General features: G+C 43.3%; 3 protein-coding genes across 8 annotated transcripts in view; 1 reads left to right on the top strand and 2 right to left on the bottom strand.

Moving 5' to 3' along the window:
- Position 1: 1 nt before the first annotated feature.
- LOC143918975 (uncharacterized) lies at positions 2–2,939 on the bottom strand. The gene is made up of 2 exons (XM_077441105.1): positions 617–2,939; positions 2–286 (listed from the first exon to the last, which is right to left on the bottom strand). Exon 1 carries the CDS (start codon positions 2,919–2,921, stop codon positions 852–854), a length of 2,070 nt encoding a protein of 689 aa, XP_077297231.1. The 5' UTR covers positions 2,922–2,939; the 3' UTR covers positions 2–286; positions 617–851.
- Positions 2,940–13,507: 10,568 nt separating this feature from the next.
- On the top strand, positions 13,508–14,978 carry LOC143918684 (uncharacterized). Of its 2 annotated transcripts, none has more exons than XM_077440658.1 (4): positions 13,508–13,667; positions 13,761–13,896; positions 14,058–14,195; positions 14,271–14,978. In XM_077440658.1, exons 1-4 carry the CDS (start codon positions 13,549–13,551, stop codon positions 14,439–14,441), a joined length of 564 nt encoding a protein of 187 aa, XP_077296784.1. In that variant the 5' UTR covers positions 13,508–13,548; the 3' UTR covers positions 14,442–14,978. The 2 variants fall into 2 exon arrangements, with proteins under 2 accessions (XP_077296784.1, XP_077296783.1); XM_077440657.1 differs by having other exon boundaries at positions 13,528–13,667; positions 14,058–14,201.
- A 63-nt stretch (positions 14,979–15,041) lies between these two features.
- The window catches only part of Ttd14 (TRPL translocation defect 14), a 38,232-nt gene continuing 29,843 nt past the window's right edge, over positions 15,042–23,430 (bottom strand). For 4 of the 5 annotated variants that reach the window (XM_077440652.1, XM_077440653.1, XM_077440656.1 and 1 more), the window contains 5 exons: positions 19,340–19,468; positions 19,114–19,250; positions 16,895–17,439; positions 16,588–16,775; positions 15,505–16,506 (listed from right to left, as the gene is read on the bottom strand). In XM_077440652.1, the coding sequence (XP_077296778.1) occupies positions 16,268–16,506; positions 16,588–16,775; positions 16,895–17,439; positions 19,114–19,250; positions 19,340–19,468 (1,238 nt within the window). In that variant the 3' untranslated portion in view covers positions 15,505–16,267. Of the gene's footprint in view, positions 16,507–16,587; positions 16,776–16,894; positions 17,440–19,113; positions 19,251–19,339; positions 19,469–23,430 lie in introns of all 5 variants that reach the window. The other variant, XM_077440654.1, reaches the window with a different exon arrangement.

Below are 23,430 nucleotides of genomic sequence, written 5' to 3'. Positions count from 1 at the left end.
TAATTCTGTTTGTATGGTGACTGTATTTTATATATGTATAAATACAGAGAATAAGCAGGGGGGGGGGGAGTCCGTCGTGAAATTAGCGCGCACGTGTTCGAGAGGTTATGATAACTTCACTCCTCACGTGACTACGTGATCTGACTTCGACGAAGAAAGACCAGGATTTCCTCACTACTCACCGGACGTATACTGAAGCTGTACTTCCAGTATCGTCTGCCGATCCAGGCTGAGCTGATCGGGACTCGGTGGTGGGAACAAACTCGGTAGCGAACAGAGATGTTCACTCGACCGAAGCGGAAAACGAATAGAAGGCGGGGACGCGCGCTCGGCGCCGATCTCCCTCCAAAACGGCTCCTTTGGTCGTAACGCCACGAAAGCTGACCATGAAGACTTGGTCGGAACATACTCCCCTCGTTGGAAGTCAGAGGATCGAATTCCAAAACAAACAAGAATTAATGGTGCACAAGCGACTAATGACATACACAAAAACCAAGCAAATAAGCAAAAAAATAACAACAAAATAAAAAACAACACAACAAAATAACCCAGTCAGCAAACAAAATAACATTAGTCCACCGTCAGTTTCCCATCCTACATAAGCAGCTGACTAAGCCGGCATGAAACAAACAAAAAATAGACAAACAAACAACCAAAACACCAACAAATAACCAACACCAATGCTAGGTAACAATATTGTTCAATCGTTATATGTCCCAATCTATCCTGATAGCTCTATTACAAAGCACCAATCAAACCAACAAGAGAAGCATAAAAGAAAAGCAACTCAAAAACTTAAGTTAAAACACATAAACTGAATCCACAACACAGATACAAACAACGCGCCAACTTTAATGTGGGACGTTATGAACGTTCGCCACACCGTTGCACAAATTCACTGAGTGCTGCTCGACTGGCAGTCGAGCTACTCGCCGGACTGCTCGCTTGGTGTTGCTGATGGAGGAGTAGTAGGACCTACTCCTGTGCCCCTGTCTGCCAGGGGCCGCTGCTGCATGTGCTGGTGTGGTAGCACCCTCGCTCCGGGCTGATCGACCAGATCCTCCTGCTGTTGCGCAACTAGTGGTGCGCCAACTAGGAACTGGCCAGGAGTTATGGGAGCTGGGTTGGGAAGGTCGAAAGATGTGAGGGTTAAAGGGCGCGGGTACATTGCGCTTCGGCAAGCGGAATCTTCGTACCGCGGAAATACGCGATTCGTCCAGGGGACGCGTAACTGTCTTGACTGGACGTCTCGCGCCAAAACAAGATAACGGATCACGACCCGTTGTGTGATGGCAATTCCGAGAATCGCTTGAAACTGTGGGCGCTTCTAGAGAGCCGCCCAATATCCAGCCGAAAGCTGTATTCATCATCGCGATGCGTCCTCCTCTGTCACCGCGTGACTTGGAGGGAACTAAAATGGTACGTTTGCCATTGCGTAACATCGCATGATAGGCGTCGCTGCCTATCACCATATCCACTGTACCGGGAATATCGAATGATGGATCGGCAAGGGGGAGATGAAGCGGCAAATGGCTCCGAATCTCGGACACGTTGCGCGATGGAAGTTGATTCGCGATCTCGGGCATGATTGCGCAATCGAGATCAACACTGGAGCCCTGATTGGGGATGCGCGGTAGAATTCGAATTACCGCGCCACTAGTAATGGACGTCCTATTTGAACCTATTCCTACCAGGTTGACGTCCATCCTTTTCGACTTTAAGGCGAGTCGCCTTCTTAAGTCTTCAGAGATGAGGTTGAGTTCGGAGCCGTTATCTAACAATGCTCGAACCTTGTGCGAACGCCCATCTCCGCCGCGAACTTGTACTTCCACGGTGGATAACAGGACAGTTCGGGCGTGAGAAGGCGATACGCGTCTCACCGAGTGTAAAACCAACGATGATTTTACGGGTTTGGCGTTCTCTGATTTCTTGGGGCTCCGATAATGTTTGGCCTTATTTGAAGGCGAAGTTTGGTATGGAGTTGAGTCATGTAACATGGTGTGATGGGCATGACCGCATTTGAAGCATCTCTGCTTTGTTTGGCACGCGTGAACTATGTGCCCTGGCCTCAAGCAGTTGAGACATAGTCGACGTTTTATGGCGTTCGACCTACGCTCATCACCGCTCATTTGGCGGAGTGATGGACAGGCTAGCAGAGAATGACTTCCGCTGCAACTGATGCAGGAGGGGCGTTCCCTCCTCACATGCAGAACTGCTGCCTTCGGATTCGTAATGGTTCTTGGTCGAGGATTCGACTCGCCTTTTAAGACGAAGTCGGCATTTGCCATCGATTGGCACTGGCACGTTAGAAAATGCATTATTTTGCTAAACGTGCAGTCTTCATACTTGGGAGTCTGAAGCTCCCATTGCAGAAGTGTACTCCGGTCGAGTTTTCTGGTGATAAACATCACCAGAATCTCGTTCCAGGTCTCGACCCGGACGCCCAAGTTAACGAGCGCACGTACATGCATGTTGGCATCATCTATGAGACGACGCAGACTGACGTGATTGTTGCTCACGACTGGCTCGGCTTCAAGCAATGCCTGAAGGTGATACTGAACAACAATTTTTTTGTTGTTATAGCGTTGATCCAAAATGGACCACGCGCTCGTAAATGAATCTGAAGCTAATTCCAAGCCGTCAACTAAACGTTGGGGCTCTCCTTTTAGGCTTCCTAGTAAGTATTGGAACCGGGCGATTTGCGAACTCTCGCCGGCCATAGCGGCCAAGAAGCGTTGTGAAAAAAGCGGCCAATTTTGGACGTTGCCTTCGAAGGTGGGCAACTCCAAACGGGGCAATTTTATTGCCGAATTTGATTGCGGTACAGGTGACATTGTGAGGTTAGCGCCATCTAACGGTGAAGCGCTCAATTGCGGCTCACGCAAATTGATTGCTTCGGTGCATCGCACGAAGGCGGCCATATGCTCCCTATCAAATAGGTCCACGACGGATTCGGAGGCCTGCGCCTCTTCTTGGTCCAGCTCGTTTATCTGAGCTTGGATCGCTTCGAATTCAGACAGTAATGGTCTGATTGTTTCGAGCCTGATTCTGAGCTCGAAGATGCTCAGATCGTCCCCCAATTGATTCGCGTTTCTCGTTAACCGAGCGCGAATTCTTTTCCGCGTATTTTTAAGCGTACTCAAAGACGCCATTATTGAAATGCGACGAAATCAAACAAAGGAAAAAATGGACGCGGGAAAAAACAAAATGGACGTTGACGACCAAAAAAAATAGCAACAACAACAGAAAAATGCTAATTACGACCAACCTGGATTCGACGACGTTGGAAGACCAGCTCTGAAGACATACGGAATCGAAGGACCAAATGTACAGACTCCAGGGATGTTCAACTCGAGAGCACCCCGGAAGTCGGTTTTCTGAGATAGCTAGTGGTAAGCTTGGGCGGGGCTGGTTTCCTCAAGGTGCCTTCCTTCGTCGTCGGTGGTCTGGTCTCTGCTGATGTCGGCTGCTCTGCTATGTCCCTTTCTCCTTCGTAATGTGCGTGGGATGCGTGATGTGGAAAAAGGGAGGAAATTGTATAATAATAAAAACAGGTTGTAATTCTGTTTGTATGGTGACTGTATTTTATATATGTATAAATACAGAGAATAAGCAGGGGGGGGGGGAGTCCGTCGTGAAATTAGCGCGCACGTGTTCGAGAGGTTATGATAACTTCACTCCTCACGTGACTACGTGATCTGACTTCGACGAAGAAAGACCAGGATTTCCTCACTACTCACCGGACGTATACTGAAGCTGTACTTCCAGTATCGTCTGCCGATCCAGGCTGAGCTGATCGGGACTCGGTGGTGGGAACAAACTCGGTAGCGAACAGAGATGTGTAGGAATCTCGTCGTCGGCATCGTCATCGAAACCTTCGAGAATATTCCGCAACAACAAAATACATCGAGCGGAACAGCATCAAGCATTCCAGAAAATTCGACGCCTCGACGAAAACAAAATTCCTTTCGTACGCGTCAATAACCACTTCCACCAAGCATTCCAAAAACACTATAAAAGGAGGTACAACCCAAACCACGCCAGTCGACCCAGAGCAGCAAGAGTCGACACACAGCAGCAGACCAGTCAACATCCAGCTCCTGACCAGCCACCACTTCACTACGCGGACTTGGAAGAACAACGAGCCAGCGACACTCTACCATATCCAGCGACTTGCCGAACATAGCTGAACGCCGAGCCAGCGACACTCTACCATATCCAGCGACTTGCCGAACATAGCTGAACGCCGAGCCAGCGACACTCTACCATATCCAGCGACTTGCCGAACATAGCTGAATGCCGAGCCAGCGACACTCTACCATATCCAGAGACCGCTGAACGACAAACTTTTGCCAACAATTAATCATACTTGTGTATACGTGTTACTACCAAATAAATACCATATTGAACATAGCTGTATTTAATATCGAACACAGACGAACCTGTCTATAATACATGGCGGACTGGTGGTGAAGAAGACCTTCACAACAAGACTAGATCCCCATACCTGGTGACCCCCGACTAAGAGCCACGCAGCCTTCAAAGCAGTCAACAAAGCAGCCCACAGTGCAGTCAACTTCCAACCTCACCATAACTGGTGACCCCCGACTAAGAGCCACGCAGCCTTCAAAGCAGCCTACATAGCAGCCCACATCGCAGCCTACATAGCAGCCCACATCGCAGCCTACATAGCAGCCCACATCGCAGCCTACATAGCAGCCCACATCGCAGCCTACATAGCAGCCCACATCGCAGCCCACATAGCAGCCCACATTGCAGCCTACATAGCAGCCCACATCGCAGCCTACATAGCAGCCCACATCGCAGCCCACATAGCAGCCCACATTGCAGCCTACATAGCAGCCCACATCGCAGCCTACATAGCAGCCCACATTGCAGCCTACATAGCAGCCCACATCGCAGCCTACATAGCAGCCCACATCGCAGCCTACATAGCAGCCCACATCGCAGCCTACATAGCAGCCCACATCGCAGCCTACATAGCAGCCCACATCGCAGCCTACATAGCAGCCCACATCGCAGCCTACATAGCAGCCCACATCGCAGCCTACATAGCAGCCCACAACGCAACCCTCAACGCAGACTTCAAACGCAGTCCGCTACATGTCCCCACAAATAGTGACCATGTCAAACAACTCCGCAGCTTTCGCCACAACAAGACGCAACCCGGAGACAACAACCAAATGGATCCACTACTGTTGATCCGCCAGCACCGCTCATCACACCTTCGATGATTCATCACCTCGATGAGCCCATGCAGGACGCCGCAGCCTGCACAACAGCACCGTCCAGACCGACACAAACCTTCACTACCATTGTAACGACCGAAACAGTAACATGGTGTGAAAGTACATATGGACCAGCTACTTCACGCAAGATCCGCTGTCGAGACAACTAACTCCAGCACAACCAACGAAGACTAGCACTCAACGCACTTCGTCAACCAACGTTCTTCACGCAAGACCCGCTGCCGAGACAACTAACTCCAGCACAACCAGCAAAACAGTCACGCGAATGACTCCACGCAGAACACAGCAGCCTGCACAACAGCACCATCCAAGCCATCGCAAACCTTCACTACCAACGCAGCTCGCCCAAAATAAGCAACCTGGTAGAGAACAAGACTTGGACCGGCATGCAACACAAGACCCGCTGTCGAGACAACTTTCTCCAGCACAACCGGACAAACAACGACGCCATCGAGTCAATAGACTCCAACACATCAAGATTCCCACAAAATCACACACATCGTTAACACTCACCGGAGAGCCATGTAGGAATCTCGTCGTCGGCATCGTCATCGAAACCTTCGAGAATATTCCGCAACAACAAAATACATCGAGCGGAACAGCATCAAGCATTCCAGAAAATTCGACGCCTCGACGAAAACAAAATTCCTTTCGTACGCGTCAATAACCACTTCCACCAAGCATTCCAAAAACACTATAAAAGGAGGTACAACCCAAACCACGCCAGTCGACCCAGAGCAGCAAGAGTCGACACACAGCAGCAGACCAGTCAACATCCAGCTCCTGACCAGCCACCACTTCACTACGCGGACTTGGAAGAACAACGAGCCAGCGACACTCTACCATATCCAGCGACTTGCCGAACATAGCTGAACGCCGAGCCAGCGACACTCTACCATATCCAGCGACTTGCCGAACATAGCTGAACGCCGAGCCAGCGACACTCTACCATATCCAGCGACTTGCCGAACATAGCTGAATGCCGAGCCAGCGACACTCTACCATATCCAGAGACCGCTGAACGACAAACTTTTGCCAACAATTAATCATACTTGTGTATACGTGTTACTACCAAATAAATACCATATTGAACATAGCTGTATTTAATATCGAACACAGACGAACCTGTCTATAATACATGGCGGACTGGTGGTGAAGAAGACCTTCACAACAAGACTAGATCCCATAGATGTTCACTCGACCGAAGCGGAAAACGAATAGAAGGCGGGGACGCGCGCTCGGCACCGATCTCCCTCCAAAACGGCTCCTTTGGTCGTAACGCCACGAAAGCTGACCATGAAGACTTGGTCGGAACAATAACAATTAATATTAAAAATTTTAACAACTTTTTCAACTTTTTGTCACAGATAGAATTTGCTCATATTTAAATTTAGCGCATTTCACAGGAGTTGTTACAGTGTAAAGAATTAATGATAAAAGGTAATGGCCACTAGAAATTATGTACTATAAGAAATAATAAAAGCCCAAAAAACTATTAATAGTGACTTATTGTTTAAATTTAAGGTACATTTTTAGCACATTTAACGTACATTTACACAGACGGAATAGCGAAATTATATGGTTACCTAATAACTCGTTCACAAAATGTATGATATGTTATGATCTGTCGTTTCCCTTCACTATTATCAGTCTCAATGCATTTTATTTTTATTTATTTATATATTATCTTAGCTATCAAACTAATTTAAAAAATACGTCGTGATTACTTAACTCTAAAATTTATAATTAACTTATATGTACTGTCCGTCACAGAGGTGTCTCTTCGCACCTCGCAAGAATGCATCCATGGTCTTAGCAGACCTGATGCCCTCAGGGAGGGCATTATACATGGGCACACCCCTGTGAGAAACACCCCCAGCTGTCTTATTTTTTCTTACTCTACTTACAACTAGTTTGTTCTATGTTTATCTCTATTCCTAATTATATAATCATCAAAGTACTTTGGCAATAACTTATGATCTAACTAATAATCAAATGACAATGTACTAATATTTAGACTAATTGTAATACGCATCCATCCTAATTCATCTGACATACTTCCAATACTCTAAATCTACTCACATTCAAAATACCTCTCATAGCTTTATACTGTATTTTTTGCATTTTTTTCTAAATCTTGGTCACTAAACAAATTAAGCAGAGTATAACAATAAACCACATGTGGCAAGACAATTAAATTAAACGCTAAAGTTTTACTTTTTTTACTTAAAATATTTCTTAATCTACATAATATACCAACTTTTCTATTGAGGCCGTCGACACCGGAAATATTACTTTCAATATTTTCCCATGTATTAACCTGTGGCTAATTAATTTGTAGGAATATAGCACGTCGCGTACTATCCCTTATATTCATGAACAACCATCATGTTGAGGGCTTTAAGAGTCAAATTCCTTGACCTTTAAAGCGAGCTTTAACTATCCCCTATCAATCATTGAACGATAGCTTCAGGAGCTGTAATGTGTGTGTGTATGCTGGGTGACCAGTGGCTGTGTGTGTGTGTCGTCGTCTCTATGTGTTCAGCTCGCTCTGGAGCACATGCTGGAACAGGGCGGGGTGGGAAATTAGACAAGTCAGCTCGGGTTATCCTCGTTTAATAAGAATAGAATGGCGAGCCGGGGAGTTTGCCGGCGCCTGTGCCCCTCTATGGCGGGGGCTGTGGATGAGTACGCTGGCTGCAGCTGGTCAGGCAAGGTAGACCAGCTACGCCAGTACCGTCTCGGCCGGCGGATGACGTGCGTCTCGGCCGGCGTATAGCGAGCGTCTGTTTTGACAGATGAGCGCGACTCGTAAAAAATGAGTGCGCGCCCGTAAGAGCCCAAAACACGGCCATGTGGGTTTGTTGGCTCGGACATACTCCCCGGGGTTGGAATATTCACAATATTTCAAGAAAGTTAACATAATAACAAAGCAGACAACAAACAAACAGAGCAGTGGTAACAAACATCTTCTTAGGAACTAAAGCCAGCCCCCATGGTTAAAAGTGCAAAAAAAAACATTATAGCACACCGACAAAAAAAACCAAACCAACTACTACAAGGGTAAAGTGTCATTAGCAACCAAAAGAAAACAAAACAAACTTAATGGATACAGCGTCAATTAGCGCACCACAACCAAACCAACTACACTGGCACAAACACAAAATTAACTTAAAGGATCAAGCGTCAATTAGCGCACCACAAGCAAACCACTACTACATTGGCACAAACATTTTTGTTATAAGTTTCACACAGAACAAGAAAAAACACAAAAGACAAAATTATATGGGGGCCGGAGAACAGTGAGTGCACCCAGGCCTAGTCGGCTGGTCAGGGGGCCAACGAGCGTCTCGCCAGCTGCCCTGTCGGTGATGCCCCTCTGAGTGCACAGGGTGATAATTCGTGCGACGCCGTCGTGCCCAGGAAGCACCAACGCGACTCGCCCCATGTTCTGCATGCCGCTCGGTCGGTAGTCGAGCTACTCGTTGGGCTGCCTTCCTGGTGTTGCTGTTGAAGGAGTGTGCCGCACTCCTCCAGTGACCATCTCTGCCCGCTGCTGCAGATGCTGGTGCAGTAGCGCCCGTGCTGCGGGCTGATTGAGCAGATCCTCCCGCTGTTGAGCAACCAGTGGTTCGCCAGCTAGGAATTGACCAGGAGTTTTTGGAGCTGGGTTGGGAAGGTCGGATGAAATGAGGAACAACGGGTGCGGGTTTACCGCGGCTTCTTTTAGAAGCGGGTTCCCTAGGCTTTGGCAACGGAACTCTTCGGTCCGCCGACGGATCACGAGAAGCTTTTTGATGGCAGTTCCCGGAGCGGTTGGTTGTTGGGACTGAGCCCAGTTCCCCACTAACAACCCAGCCGAACGAAGTGTTCAACAGGTGAATGGTAGAGCCCCGTTCGCTGGCGAGTGAGGGAGGAATGGAAATATTCCTCCTACCGTCTTTAAGGGACTGATGGAATGCCAAGCATCCGAGGACCATGTCGACTGCCCCCGGCGAATCAAATGTGGGGTCAGCCAGGTAAATACGCTGGGGCAACCCCAGCCGTAATTCCGACAGGTCTCTGGATGGAACATTGTTCGTGATCTTAGGGATCACTAAAAACTCCATCTCCTTTATTTTGGCATGGCTCCTCGACCCCCGAGGAGCAACGTGCAAGACTACGCCCTGGGAGATTGGCGTTTCCTTACAGCCTACCCCGACCATGCTTGCATTCAATGCATGCGGTTGGACGTTCAACCGCTGACGCAGGTCATTGGAGATGATGTTCATCTCTGACCCACTGTCGAGCAGTGCTCGACACTTATGCCAACGCCCATCGCCTCCACGGGCAGACAACACCACTGTGGATAACAGAATGGTGCGAGGGGTTGTTGCTGCCCTGACGGTTGAATGCAGGGAATGAAGGCTAGGCGCGTGTGGCGCTTCGTTAGCGACGCTTGCAGCCCTTGGGACAGGAGCAGCGTTGAAGTGTTTGGGAGTCCGAGTAAACTCGGCGTGCAAAAGTGTGTGGTGTAGGTTGCGACAGTGGGAGCAACGAGTTTGGCTCTTGCAAGCTGTCGTCTGGTGGCCAGGACGCAGGCAGTTCCTGCAGAGGTTTGCCCTTCGGACCAGGCTGATTCGCTCTGGTGGGGCCAGGTCCCGGAACGAGGAGCATGAGTGGAGCACATGTTCACCCCGACACTTAGGGCAGGAAACTGCCTTGACTCTCTCGTGATGAGCGGGAGTCCCGGCAACCGCCTGTATGCACGGACGCGGCTGGTGCATCCTCTCGATGGCCTCGCCGTTCATCTGCACTTGGCACTGAAACCGGAGGAACGTGAGAAATTTGTCGAATGTCCAGTCCTCGTACTTGACCGATTGCTTGTCCCATTGCCGGGCAGTGTACTGGTCCAGCTTGGACGACAAGGAAGATACGAGGATGTCGTCCCATGTGACGACGGGGACGCCCATGGACCCGAGGGTGCGGGTATGCATGGTGATGTCATCCAACAGCCGCCGCAACCCTTGACCGACGTCATGGCCCACAGGCTCAGCGTTGAGCAATGCCTGGACGTGTCTCTGGACCAACAACCTCTTATTGTTGTACCGGTCCTCGAGAATGGACCAAGCGGTGGTGAAGGCCCCTTCCGCACAGTCGAGGCCGCGGAGAATGTTGCGGGCCTCACCGGTAAGACTGGCAGTAAGATATTGGAAGCGGACTGAATCCACTTTACTGCCGTCTATTGCGGCTTGGAAGCGTTGGGAGAACTGGGGCCAATCTTCGAGCTTACCATCGAATGTTGGCAGTTCTAGTGCCGGGAGACGAATGGGTGGGTCCACTGGGGGAGTAGCGAGTTGGTCAACAGTGCGACGGACGGTTTGATCGACCGGGAAAAGGTCGCTTGGGGGGGAGGTTCCTCCCGACAAGGTGATGCTCTTTGCGGCATCTAGTTTGTCCAGCACTGCATCTGTATATGCCAAATAGGCGTCCTCAAATTCGTCCCATGTCAGCGCGGACTCCTCCGCCTCTTTGAGCTCTAACGCTTCTAACTCGGACTGCGTGTCCAAAAAATCGAGACGCAGCTGGCGCGCCTCCTCGAGCTTATATTCGAGTCGGGTCACGCTCGGCGGTAATTGGTCGACCAGATTCGTGAGCTTCGTCAGCCTTCCCCGAAGGGCGCCACGACGACGTCGCAATTGAGTCGTCATGACTTCGAGAAACTGTGAGGGGTGAAATGATATCACGGGGGGGGAAACCCGCGCCGTGAAACAAAAGGGGGGGAAAAACCCACGCCGTTAAACAAAAGGGAAGCGGGATTACAAGATGGCGGACAGCCAACACAAAGGAATAACGGGAGAGACAAAATGGCTGACGACCAACCTGGTATGCCGACGACAGAGTCCAGCGCTGTAGATCATCCCGACTCGAAGGACCATGAACGATAGCTTCAGGAGCTGTAATGTGTGTGTGTATGCTGGGTGACCAGTGGCTGTGTGTGTGTGTCGTCGTCTCTATGTGTTCAGCTCGCTCTGGAGCACATGCTGGAACAGGGCGGGGTGGGAAATTAGACAAGTCAGCTCGGGTTATCCTCGTTTAATAAGAATAGAATGGCGAGCCGGGGAGTTTGCCGGCGCCTGTGCCCCTCTATGGCGGGGGCTGTGGATGAGTACGCTGGCTGCAGCTGGTCAGGCAAGGTAGACCAGCTACGCCAGTACCGTCTCGGCCGGCGGATGACGTGCGTCTCGGCCGGCGTATAGCGAGCGTCTGTTTTGACAGATGAGCGCGACTCGTAAAAAATGAGTGCGCGCCCGTAAGAGCCCAAAACACGGCCATGTGGGTTTGTTGGCTCGGACAATCATATTGGAAGAGCATTAAATAAAGCTAAGGTTTCCTTTGGTCGTATTTGTCGCCTTTGTGGTCGCTCATGGGGTTTGGGTTTCCATGAAAAACGCTTGGTGAACGATGCTGTGTTTGTGAACTCTTTGACGTATGCATCTAGCACTTGGGGTCATCGTGTAGAATTAAAGACGTTCCGTCGTACATTAAATAGTGGTCAGCGTTTACCTCTGATCGCTCTTACCCAGGCCTATCGCACTGCGTCTACAGACTCACTACAGATTCTTGCGAGTACATTGCCACTTGACTTGATCGTCCAAATAAGAGCTGCTCGGGAAAAACTTCGTGGTGGGTTAGATGCTTTTTCCGTGCCCTAATCAGTCACAGTGCGATGATCCTCGATTCTGGCGAAGTTTGAAGTCTGTTATTTTGAATTGTGCTATTTCGGCTTGGCAACTTAGATGGGATTGTTCCTCCAAAGTTAGGCACACCTATTTGTTTTTTACATGAGTCACTTCGCGCCTTGAGCGTGATTGGCTTTCGCCCAGTTTTTGGATCAGTCAATTTCTGACTGGTCATGGCTAAAGCCCGGACCCAGAAGGTGCTGCGTATTTTTCAATTGTTGTAAATGCATTGTTAAAGGTTCACCGAACGTATTTTTTTTTGGTATCTAGCTTTGTAAATAGAGCTAACCACCCCGATTCCTGGAAAAAGCACGGTGTCTATCCGCGGTCTAGTCATGGCCACTTAATCGGCAAGCTCGCATCTATGGGCTTGGTGTCCGAGTCCTTTTGTCCGTGTTATTTTCCGGAGCAGGATGCAGATCACATTCTGTGGTCCTGTGCTGGCCTAGAAGGTACCGGGTTCGATCCCAGGGTCGGGCATGAATTTTTCAGAGTATGCTGTTGGTTAGACCTGGAATTGTGACTTCAGGTTGATCGTTTCCTATCAGAGTTTGCCAATTTTCTCTGATTTCATTGTTGAGACGGTTGTGGCGGCTTGCTATACGACATGGTTGAGTTTGGTCACCTTCCTGCGAGTGGGGACCAACTGGATTGTGTTCAGAGTTAGCTACCTCACTCTGCCTTCAGCTGTCATAAATAAATCACGAGCATTCAACATGCCAGTCGTCTCATTCGTTCATCCCCTATACGGTTCCCGGAAGAAATTGGCTAAAATCTCTCCTATAAGATATGTCACCTATAATTTGTCATTAATTAATGTGCAATAAATAAGTTTGTGTACAAATTGATAGATAGATAGTTTTTCAATGTCTCGTAATTCAGTGATTTATATAAAAATGCTGCATTGTAATTGTAATTTGTAATTGGCCAGGAAGGCGCATTGGGGTTTACCTGTAAGGCCTTTCTGGTATATATGTAAAAAATAAATAAATAAAAATAAAATAAATATGGGGCGCTCTCGAATTGGAAAGAATTCCGACCTGGAGCGCCGACGAGAGCAGACGAATAAACCGCTTCTACAACCCTCCTGCGTCTTTATCTCCGATCCTGGAAGCCCCCTCTTCACGTCCACGCAACAATTATAACAATGGTTATACTATGGGGGATGAACGAATGAGACGACTGGCATGTTAATGCACGTGTTTTATTTATGACAGCTGAAGGCAGAGTGAGTAGCCGCTCTCCGAACCCAGCCGAGTTGGTCCCCACTCGCAGGAAGGTAACCAAACTCGACCATGTCGTATAGCGAGCCGCCACAATACCTACAACATATTTGCATCATACATTCTTATTGACAGATGTTCCGTGATCGAGATTTTAGTGATCGTTTTGTGTGGAATAATCACCGAAACAAAAAATGTAGTTCACTATTGTAATAGGCTCTCTCTGCTCCTCCAATGAAATTAAAAAATTACAAAAAAAAAATTCAATGATATGGTGGTGTATTGATTTGTTAATACTAAAACAGTATTTGACATCTGACAGTCGGTGCCGGCATGGCGTCTCTTGTCGCTGACTATAGCGGTAGTTCTGCAGAATCTTCACATTCCTCAAACGATTCATCGGCCACGTCCACCGACGAAGAAGAAACTGCCCTACCTTTACCCCCAAAAAGGTTCACATCATTACAAAACCTCAATCGACATTAAAAAATTATCGATAAAACAAACACACTCATATTTAATTGTTAAAATATTCCGCATTCCAGAAAAGTCGAAGATAATGCCACAAAACTTCCCAAACCAGACTTCGCAATATCGGCATCGAAAAACTCAGTATTCAACAATCCATTCGCAGAGGAGGAAAACGCCAAGAAAGCCATCCTCGAAAAGCACGTAAAAATGGTACAGGTTTCACATTCATTCATATTCTTAACGATTTCCTTTAGAAATCGATGCTCCTTTTGCACTCAAACTTTTAACATCTCACTTAATAAACCAAAGCCGAAATCAAAAGATCTCTTTTACCATACTATCGTGAAGTACAAAGCGCTCTGAATGTGTAGGTACCCACTAAAGACAAAGTACAAATGATAAACGGAAGGAAGATCTGCTGGAATCATCGGAAGGGACGATGCCGCTTCGGACACATGTGCACCTTCGCTCACGATACAGATCTGCACAGCAGCAAAGAAGACAAGAAAGTACAAGTATACATATAATTTTTATTCAAACTGATACCAGCTTGTGGATCGTTTTAAAAATTGTTCAAATTTCAGACTCAGTCAACATCGGCATTGGCGCCGAGTGAAAATTCAAACGATGAGCCCGAAGTGTCAACGCAAGGAAAGCATCCGCCGAAGAGAAAACGACCAGGTTTAGGCGACAACGTAGCGCCTAGTAAAAAAGTATTAAAACAATACAAACGACAGAAGTCGAACAAATCGTAGATATATTTTTAATTACAGGTCACATTATTGATTAGTTTTATGTGTTCATAGCGTATAACGATCTGATTGTAATCAGTATTTCCACTATATTATAATTTCGGGTTAATAAAATCGTCAGTTTCAAATAAAAGCATTTGTTTATTAGATCAGTGACATTGAGATGATACGATTGCCTATGCAATCCAAATACTAAATAGCACATGACTATCACATCTTTCTTTTATGCAAATAATCAAGAGAAAATCAGTTCGTAATAATATAACAATAATATAATAATAATACAAAGGGGAAAAAATTCATTCACAATTCTCTAAACATATATGTATGTAATCATTTTTGGCTAAAACTATGCAAGTGAATTTCAATACGTACACAATTTTTACTCGGGTGAACCGACAATTTTAAAATTGGTAAACTAGCACGGTAAGACTTCTAATAAAAATGCATTGTCATAGAAAAAGATAGTAATTTGAACTATTCACAGGAATCGTAAAAGATATTTTTAGTATTATATTAAATACACACTGTATTCAATGCAATTGAATATTTTTCTTTTTTTGATCGCACATATCTCCATTTCTTTCATTTTTGTTTGTTTTTCATATATGGACTAGTCGTCGAATACAAAATAATATTTTTCAATATATTTACATATAATAATTTATACAATAAATTCATAGTTTCATTACAATATCTGAATTATGAATATTAAAAAAAAAACAAATACATAGATCGTTTGGTAAACATACACATAATATGTCAGCGCGAGACCGTTACGATAGAGCAACAGTGACAGACGTGCTCAACTATGTAATAATTACTGTAGAAAGTTAAATAATTTCAATTAGGCTTGATTTAAACTGTCAATCTATCATGACGATCTCAATACACACATGTAAACAAATTTAAATAACGCTGTCCTAAATCCACTGACATATTATTATGCTACATAATGATTGTTACAACAATTAAAATAGAAAAACCATTTGTTACAAAAACAAACGATATATCTTGTACTTGTTTATTGTTAATGGTGTTTATTTGTTTTCAAAACAAAAATGAATTATATAGTATGAATATATGTTTTTTTTTCACATATATAATATACTGTTTTATACAATATATAAAAATTTTATATTTATACATCGGCGGGCGCCTGAAAAAAAGGCGTCCCAAGTATAATATATATAGTTAACAGTCATCAGGCAACTTTGTATATAAAGCTTTTAATTTTTATTTTCTTAAATTGAACATGTAACGCGCACGTTGAAGAAAATATTTCCGAAAATAGCTGATTTCAAACACTTCAACATTGTCAAAAAACCGGCACCATATAAAGCCTTTTCAACAAAGATATTTTACCGTTGCGACAAAACGTCACACCTTTCAAAAAATAGTTAGCGTATCCGACTTGGCACCAGCCGGATTAAATATTTTTATAAATTAAGTATTTCATTCATGCATAAAATTATGCACCATTTAAGTACTGACAATTCATTAAATAGCAATAAAGAAAAAAATTCATTAAGTATTCCATTTCACACTGAAGAACACGTGCAACATATCAACAATAATAAACATTCATAGCGATTCGAAAATAAACAGACCATTTTTGAATTCATTGTAAAAATAATAAATAAATTTAAAAAATCACATTAAAAAATTGGTATACATATATGTATATAAAAAAAACTCATCGAGTTGTTCAATCTTGACATTTTTGATATGTATGCGATCAAACATAACGCAAAATACGTCCAGGAGGTGGGCGGGGGGTGGTGATATTTGCGGAGGTGTAAAACATACATTAAAACTACGATCGAGAGTTAAACTTGACCGTTGATTGTCCTCTTGGCACCGTTGGTATGAATACCGTTTGGCTTTTGTTGCACTGAAGTCTCGTCGCCAGAATCCATGCCGTTCGTCTTCGGCGTCGTGTTGTGACACTCGGCCGAGCCGTTCACGAGCGTCTTCGACATTGATAGATTCTTCATTTTGTCAATGTTTCCATTCACCAGCGGCACACAATTCAAACCGTCGCCATTGCGTAGAATATCTTCTTTGTCTAAAACGAATCGGACATAAAATAGTTTTAAAAAAAGTTCAATATACAGATGACGCATAAAACTGTATAAATAATACTGACCGGCCGTTGAAAGATCTCGACAGAATAACTTTGACGTATTCCAATCTTCTTTTAACGAAAGGTTGAACATTGAATAGTCGGGGTTTCCAGTGACTTCTTTTTCAATGTTTAAAAATTGTGGAAGTAGCTCCAGCAGTTGACTCTTTTCATGGGCGCTGTAGGTTTCTAACAACATTAATCCAAGACACCTGAAAATGAATATTCAGCTGTTAACTTCAGACAAGTTCGACTAATTCAAACAAAACTAAAGAATGTTGTCATTAAGGGTCCACATTTAATATGTATGTATGTAGACAAATTGTCTCACCTAGGATGGCCTGGTTCTTTATAAATGTCTAACTGGTAATATTGATTGTTTATAATGAAACATCTCCGCTTCTTGTAAATGGTAAAGTGTGAGTCATCTTTCTGCGCTAGTATGTTGATGTAATCCCTGTGCGTCAGCTGCGTCTTCACCTCGACGCACTGACCGTACAGCTGCGGCCGTCGTATCGTGTGAATATATGACCAATGATCCTTCTGCCCTCGTTTCCTCAATCGCGCCTGCATCTTCCTGCCGTTTGACTGGAGATAGTTGTGGATTACGTCAAAGTCCTGGAATGGGGGGAACGCACTGTCGGCGGGTAAAGGCCCCCGTACCAGGAACTTGAGCTTTCTCGAGTTGCAGAGGAGTCGGTCGCCCGTGTCGAGGCCGATCTTCTGACAGACGCACGCTATCATGCGTTTCATCTTCGATTCGAAGTCTGTGGTGTTGTCGATGACATCGAAGTACGGGTGACCCACCCAGGCGGCGGCTGCATTGTAATCCAATTCCTTGGCCAGGACAACTCCTTCTGAACGACACGCGTGATCCTGAAACAGATTTAATAACAGAAATAGTAAATAATTATTTATATTTAGGTCAAATAATTGACATGTCCGGTAGTAAAGATGAAGACATAAAGAGACGTATGAAATTAAGATGGAGTGCATTTGGACGAATGAATCAATAAGAGAAATAAAAAATTACCACTTACACGAAAACCATGTGAACTGTATAAGAGGTTAGTAAAAAGGCGAAGTGAAGCTAATAAAAGCCTTGTAAAAATGCCACTCTGCCTGAAGAAAAAGATCTGCGATCAACACGTTTTGCCAGTGATGACATATGGATGTGAAACTTGGACATTGAACGCCAAGATGCTACACAAAGTCTAATGCACTCAAAGAAGTATGCTCGGTATAACGAGGAAAGACAGGAAGCAGAACACGTGGGTGAGAAGTATGACAAAATCAGTGGACATAGTGGATAGAGTAGATTTAAATGGCAATGGGCGGGCTACGTGGCTAGAAGAATGGACGAAAGGTGGACGAATGGTATCCGAGAGAATGCAAAAGAGTAAAAGGAAGACCGCAGGGAAGATGGGTGGGGTGAGATGGATGAGAGTTGCGCAAAACAGACAACTGGAAGCGTGTTGGAGAGGCCTTCATCCAGCAGTGGATGGTGAGCAGCTGTATATGATGATGAATTCGATTCTTATTTTGTTGTGGTTAAACCATCGTTAAATTTATAACAGATAGGCATTATAAACTAGTGTAATGAAAAGTTAATATAGACAATGCCGAGTCGTGCACATATGTACAAAGCATTTGCGCTTCCAAGCGTTTTCCTGTATTGACACAGCGTTTCAAAATACTTTACAAACATTAATAGCTCATATTCAATATTTGCTGTTTACGGCAATGGAACATTTGTTAAAACTACTGTTGGCGCTATAAAGCCCTTGAGCAATACACAAAAATTGCAGTAGGATGCATTTCATATATTTTTCATATGACAATGCATTTTACAACCAGGTTCAAATCAGCAATGTGAACATTTATCAATGTACACTACATCATCAACAGTATGCTTATTGTGTTAACGGTCGTGTTTTTTTTTTATATTTAAGAGAAATGCTCAAACAAATACATATAACATCAAAGACTGTTTAAAAGCAGAAATTATCACACTTCTACTCTATATTCAAGGAATGACATTATCAAGTCTGAATCAGAAGTAATGTTGTAATTAGAAGATCAGATATTTAATGCGCTACTTATGTCTCAAAGTCTCTAGATAAATAAAAGTCTTTTCAAGATAAATAAAAATTTTCGTCTTATGGAAGCTGGCCAAAATAACGGCAGTAGCAAGATAAATTCTGAGACCCAAGTTAATAATTTACAGAAGAGAACCAGATTTAAGGACTAGGCATCTGAAATATTTCCAGGTCAAAAGAATGGTGCCAATAATAAAAGTCAAAATACCCAATACAGATTTTACATTGAAATATCTGAATTGAGCTGGCTGGGGGCACATATTAAAAATAGCTGGAAAGGTTAGCAAGTAAAAGACTAGTAGAGCCGAGATAAACAGATGAGCATGATCTGTAAAAGATTGAAGCAGAGATAAGACCAAACTTAGATAAGTACGGCAGTCATTTCATAAAGAGGTATAAACTGATTCAAATCTTCCTACAAATACTTACATAAATAAAAAGGAAAATATACCTCTGTGGAGTAAAAATGTTCAGCACCATTGGCGGCAGACACCATATGAACTATGTGGTTGTATCTGTTGTCTCTCAATTCTACATTATTCCAATTGTTATTCGCCATTAAGTATTCCCATTTTTCTTTTGATATAACTAAAAAAAAAAACAAACGATAATTTCATATTATTATAGAAATTTTTGACATAGGACTTTTTAGAACCCAATCGAATATAATGACTCACAAGCACTGGCGTCCATCGCTCCCCTGTCGCATATAATCAGACAGTCCCGTTGACATGATTTGCCCAATTCAAAGAAAGTGTTTTCAATCTGGATCATTGTTTTTAGAAGATTTTCTTGAAATTTGAATGCTGAAAAAGAAAAAGGAAAAATCATTAAACAAACGATTCTATAAACATAAAAATGTAAACGAATAAAGCACGTAGATATAAACAATAGGCAAAAAAAAAGCACAACGTAACGACACACTAATAAAAGCTTCATCGATTAGTTTAAAATGTAACAAAAAAGGACATGACTCATATATGTATATGAATTTGTAATGAAGTTTACTCTGTTTTATTTATTTATTTAAGCACCCATAGATCAGACGACGACATTGAACGGGTTAAAAGTGCACTGACCCATTCTCGGACGAGAAACGAGTCGCTTTTTTTTACATTGTCTATCGGTACACCTCCTCATCGAAGCTCTACTTCAAGTGCACGACAATTGACAAGACAATGACGGCCATCTATTACAATATTAACGTTCGAAATGTGTAATAAATTTTCACGCTTCATTCCCCACATTACGATTATTACAAAATAAGAGGAGAAAAAAAGGTAAAAATTGGCAACGACGTGGTTTTACGTCACGCATCACATGATTGCGGTATAATTCTCCTCAGACAACAAGCATTAGTATTCAAAATACGTTAAATTCGTAGACAAACATTTATGATAGGTATAATTTTATATGCACATACAAATGTATATTCAACATTCGCATAGCTTTAAAGCTCTGTTGGTTTTTTTAGTATGAAACGATTTTCATCGAAATTTTAGTGCTAAGCAATATTGACGAATAATGATTTATTGGCAGACAATACGTTGATTTAAATTTGATGTGGATATGATTGAGATAAAACGAATCCGCTACGATGATTGTTAAATTGTATTGCTGTGAGATTATCGATCGGATTCAATTTAACAATGATCGTTAGACGCTATCACGACATGACAGCTCATTCATAAAGGAATAAGTAGATTGCTATGAAATTTTTCGTAGTGAGCGATGCTTTTTTTTTTTATCAAAATCACACTAACAAAATTTCAAGAGATCGTCATAAAGCTTAAATAAATGATCGATAATTTAATAATAGTTTAAATCTTTGAACAGTTTTTTAAAACTTATTGGTGGGCAGATTTTTAATTTATACCATGAAGGCCTAACAGGTAACCCCAATGCGCCTTCCTGGCCATAAGTATATATCAATTATATTCACAGAGACATCTATGGTCAAATTTGTAAATTTGCAGCATTTTATACAGCGAAATTCGAGATTGCTGAAAACTCGAGATTTTGCGAGAAAATGAATAAGGTAGCCAATTTGTTGGAACCGTTTCAATGAAAATCAGATAAATTGGCAAACTCTGATAGGGAACGATCGACCTGGAGTCCTGGGCCAGCAGAAACCAGTGGGAATTGAACCCGTGATCACTTTGCTCAAAGCATTATATGCTAACCACTAGTCTAATTCTGCTGGAATAAATTGCGCATCACTACAAAAGGTCTACGACCAACAAATACATCAATAGGCTATATTAAAGTATCATATTGTTGAGTAGAGGAGGGTTTAGGATCTAAAATGAAAGACCAAAGTCTTAGGCTAGACTCAGGTCCACAAGGAAAGCCACTCGCTCGAGGCTGTCGGATCTGTTGTTTATACAACTTTTTAAAGTCTATCGTTCAGCTACCATTGTCTCGATCCGTCCGGACAGGTTTTGACACGTCCAGACATATCTACTAAGCATTCAAATGAGTTTGATCAACGCATGCAACGGCCAGTCATCCGATCCGAAGTTTGCCGAGCATCACATGACCGTCAAAACAGAGCTCTCCCATTGGCGCGTGGGAGTTCTGACCCTTGGGATCGCACATCTCCCGTCGACAAAAGCGATTCTGCACAGTGTGCGATTCCATTCTTGGCCGACCGTCAATTTGTCGGCCGGCAAAAAAAGACTAGACGCGCATCTAAACATAGCCAAACGTCGAAGCGAAAAATAGGGCAAAATCAAGGTTGATGACGCCAAATGTACAATACATTTTTAATTGCGATGATGATTATTGTTATTTAATAACGCAAACATGTTTCGCATGAAGGGGCACGTGTCTGTGACGTTAGTTTGTCGCGCGCTGCGAAAATTTATCAACAACGATGACGTCAGAATTTTGACTTAGTACACGAGTACTTGTTCCATTTTATTATCATGCATAAAATCGAAGATTGGGTGGGGGGTGGTGGACGTGGGTTAAAAATAAATCTGGAAAATTTTTTATTAAAAATCAATATGTATTAAAATAAAATCAGTTTTCGCTCATATGCAAAACATGTTCACGGTGTGAAAGCTACGTGTCAAATCGATTGCAGATAAAACATTTATACACACGAGATATCATCGCTCGTTGGCTACATCGCTCTTGTGATGATTGAGTGTGGCGATTATGGCGCCCTCTGTCAGACGGTGGCCAACTATTCGGAAAATTCATTTTCATAGACAAATAGCAGACGTTTTTCACTTGAAAAAACTTCAAATGGAAATATAAAAAGTTAAAGGGGCGAAATCACAAAGGGAAGAACGGCACGTCGTGTGCTCGACTCCCCGCTGTGGGGGCTCTCCTACATTTCTTCAAATATGGGATACACCGTTATCGATCACTGTCAAGTCAAGCAAGGATAAAACTTTACCGAAAACACTCCAGGGGGTGATTTTGAGACGGTGTGTGCTGGGCGTGCCACACTTTTTTCGCATGTTAAAAAGTAACTAATAAAACCATGTGCCGCGGTTCCTTCCCGTATGATTTCGCCCTAAATTCAGAGTGTTTTTGGCAATGCAATAATACTTTATAGAACCTCGATTGTAGGTTTAGAATCAAAGTTGTACTGCAAGTCGAAAAATGTATAGCATTCGTATTTTCTATGAAAAATGTGCTTTTTATATATAATTTTCACAGGCAGCGCATTTAAAAAAAAAGGCGTATAAACGATTTCAAGATATTCTTAAAATAAACATGTATTCAAGTACAATCGCAAAATAATCTAACGTTGCAGAAAGATTACAGGTACAATGATAAGTATAAATACCTATATATAAAATATGTTCGAGGGGCTGAGTATTTTCTTATCTAAAAACCGCGCAAAATGGCAAAGTTTCAAACCGATCGGAAGAATGTAGGAATTCCGACTGAATCATTAGCGAAGTGAAACATATAAAATTAGGCGATGAGCTAAATAAGTTTGGAAATCTCTGATTTGTACCAAACGGAATAATGTCGAATTTGAATGAATAAACTATATTAAACATTTGAATAAATTATATTTAATACTTGATTGCATTACATATCTTTGACATTTTGACAAAACGACATATACATTTATCGTGACCGCCAAGTATTATCTAAAAATGCGTCAAGTTATCGTCATACATAATGTACACGAACGCAATACATAAATATGTATTTTGAATCATCGACAGGATATACTTGGGGGGGGGGGGGGGGGGGTACTTTTTTCAAGGACATGACTCACTTGGGAAAATAAATTAGGAATGACTCGACATATCAAATGGCACGACAATTGTTGCCACAAAAATCGTGAATACGGAATATCTGGCAATCGAGTTCTCGTTTGTACGATATTCCGCGTGATTGATGGAGTTTTTGGGTGCCAGATGTTCCGTGATCGAGATTTTAGTGACGTGCGCGAGATCGTTTTTTGCAGAATGTCACCGAACCATATCAAATATACAAGAATTACTGGTTAGCAAAACACGAACTGTTTCCTGCGAGCTTTACGACATTTGAAATATTAATTCATTCAAATAAAATATGTTGAGGGTGGTTATGTCTAATGGAACATTCAATATTGAAAATGTTATAAATACAGTCCCTGATTATATGCATGAATATCTTCTGGTATGGTGATCGTTGACATTCAACGGGAAATTTTTTAAAAATGAATTGTGATTTTATTTTATTTATATAATTGATATTAAGCTTAATAGTTTAAGGAGTTAAAATTGTATTGTGTTTTACTTGAAAATCAGATTTT

This window comes from Arctopsyche grandis, chromosome 11, assembly GCF_051622035.1.
Source record: "Arctopsyche grandis isolate Sample6627 chromosome 11, ASM5162203v2, whole genome shotgun sequence".
Lineage (NCBI taxonomy): Eukaryota > Metazoa > Arthropoda > Insecta > Trichoptera > Hydropsychidae > Arctopsyche > Arctopsyche grandis.
The sequence above is the reverse complement of the archived record's forward strand: the minus strand, read 5'-3'. Positions and strand labels throughout refer to the sequence as shown.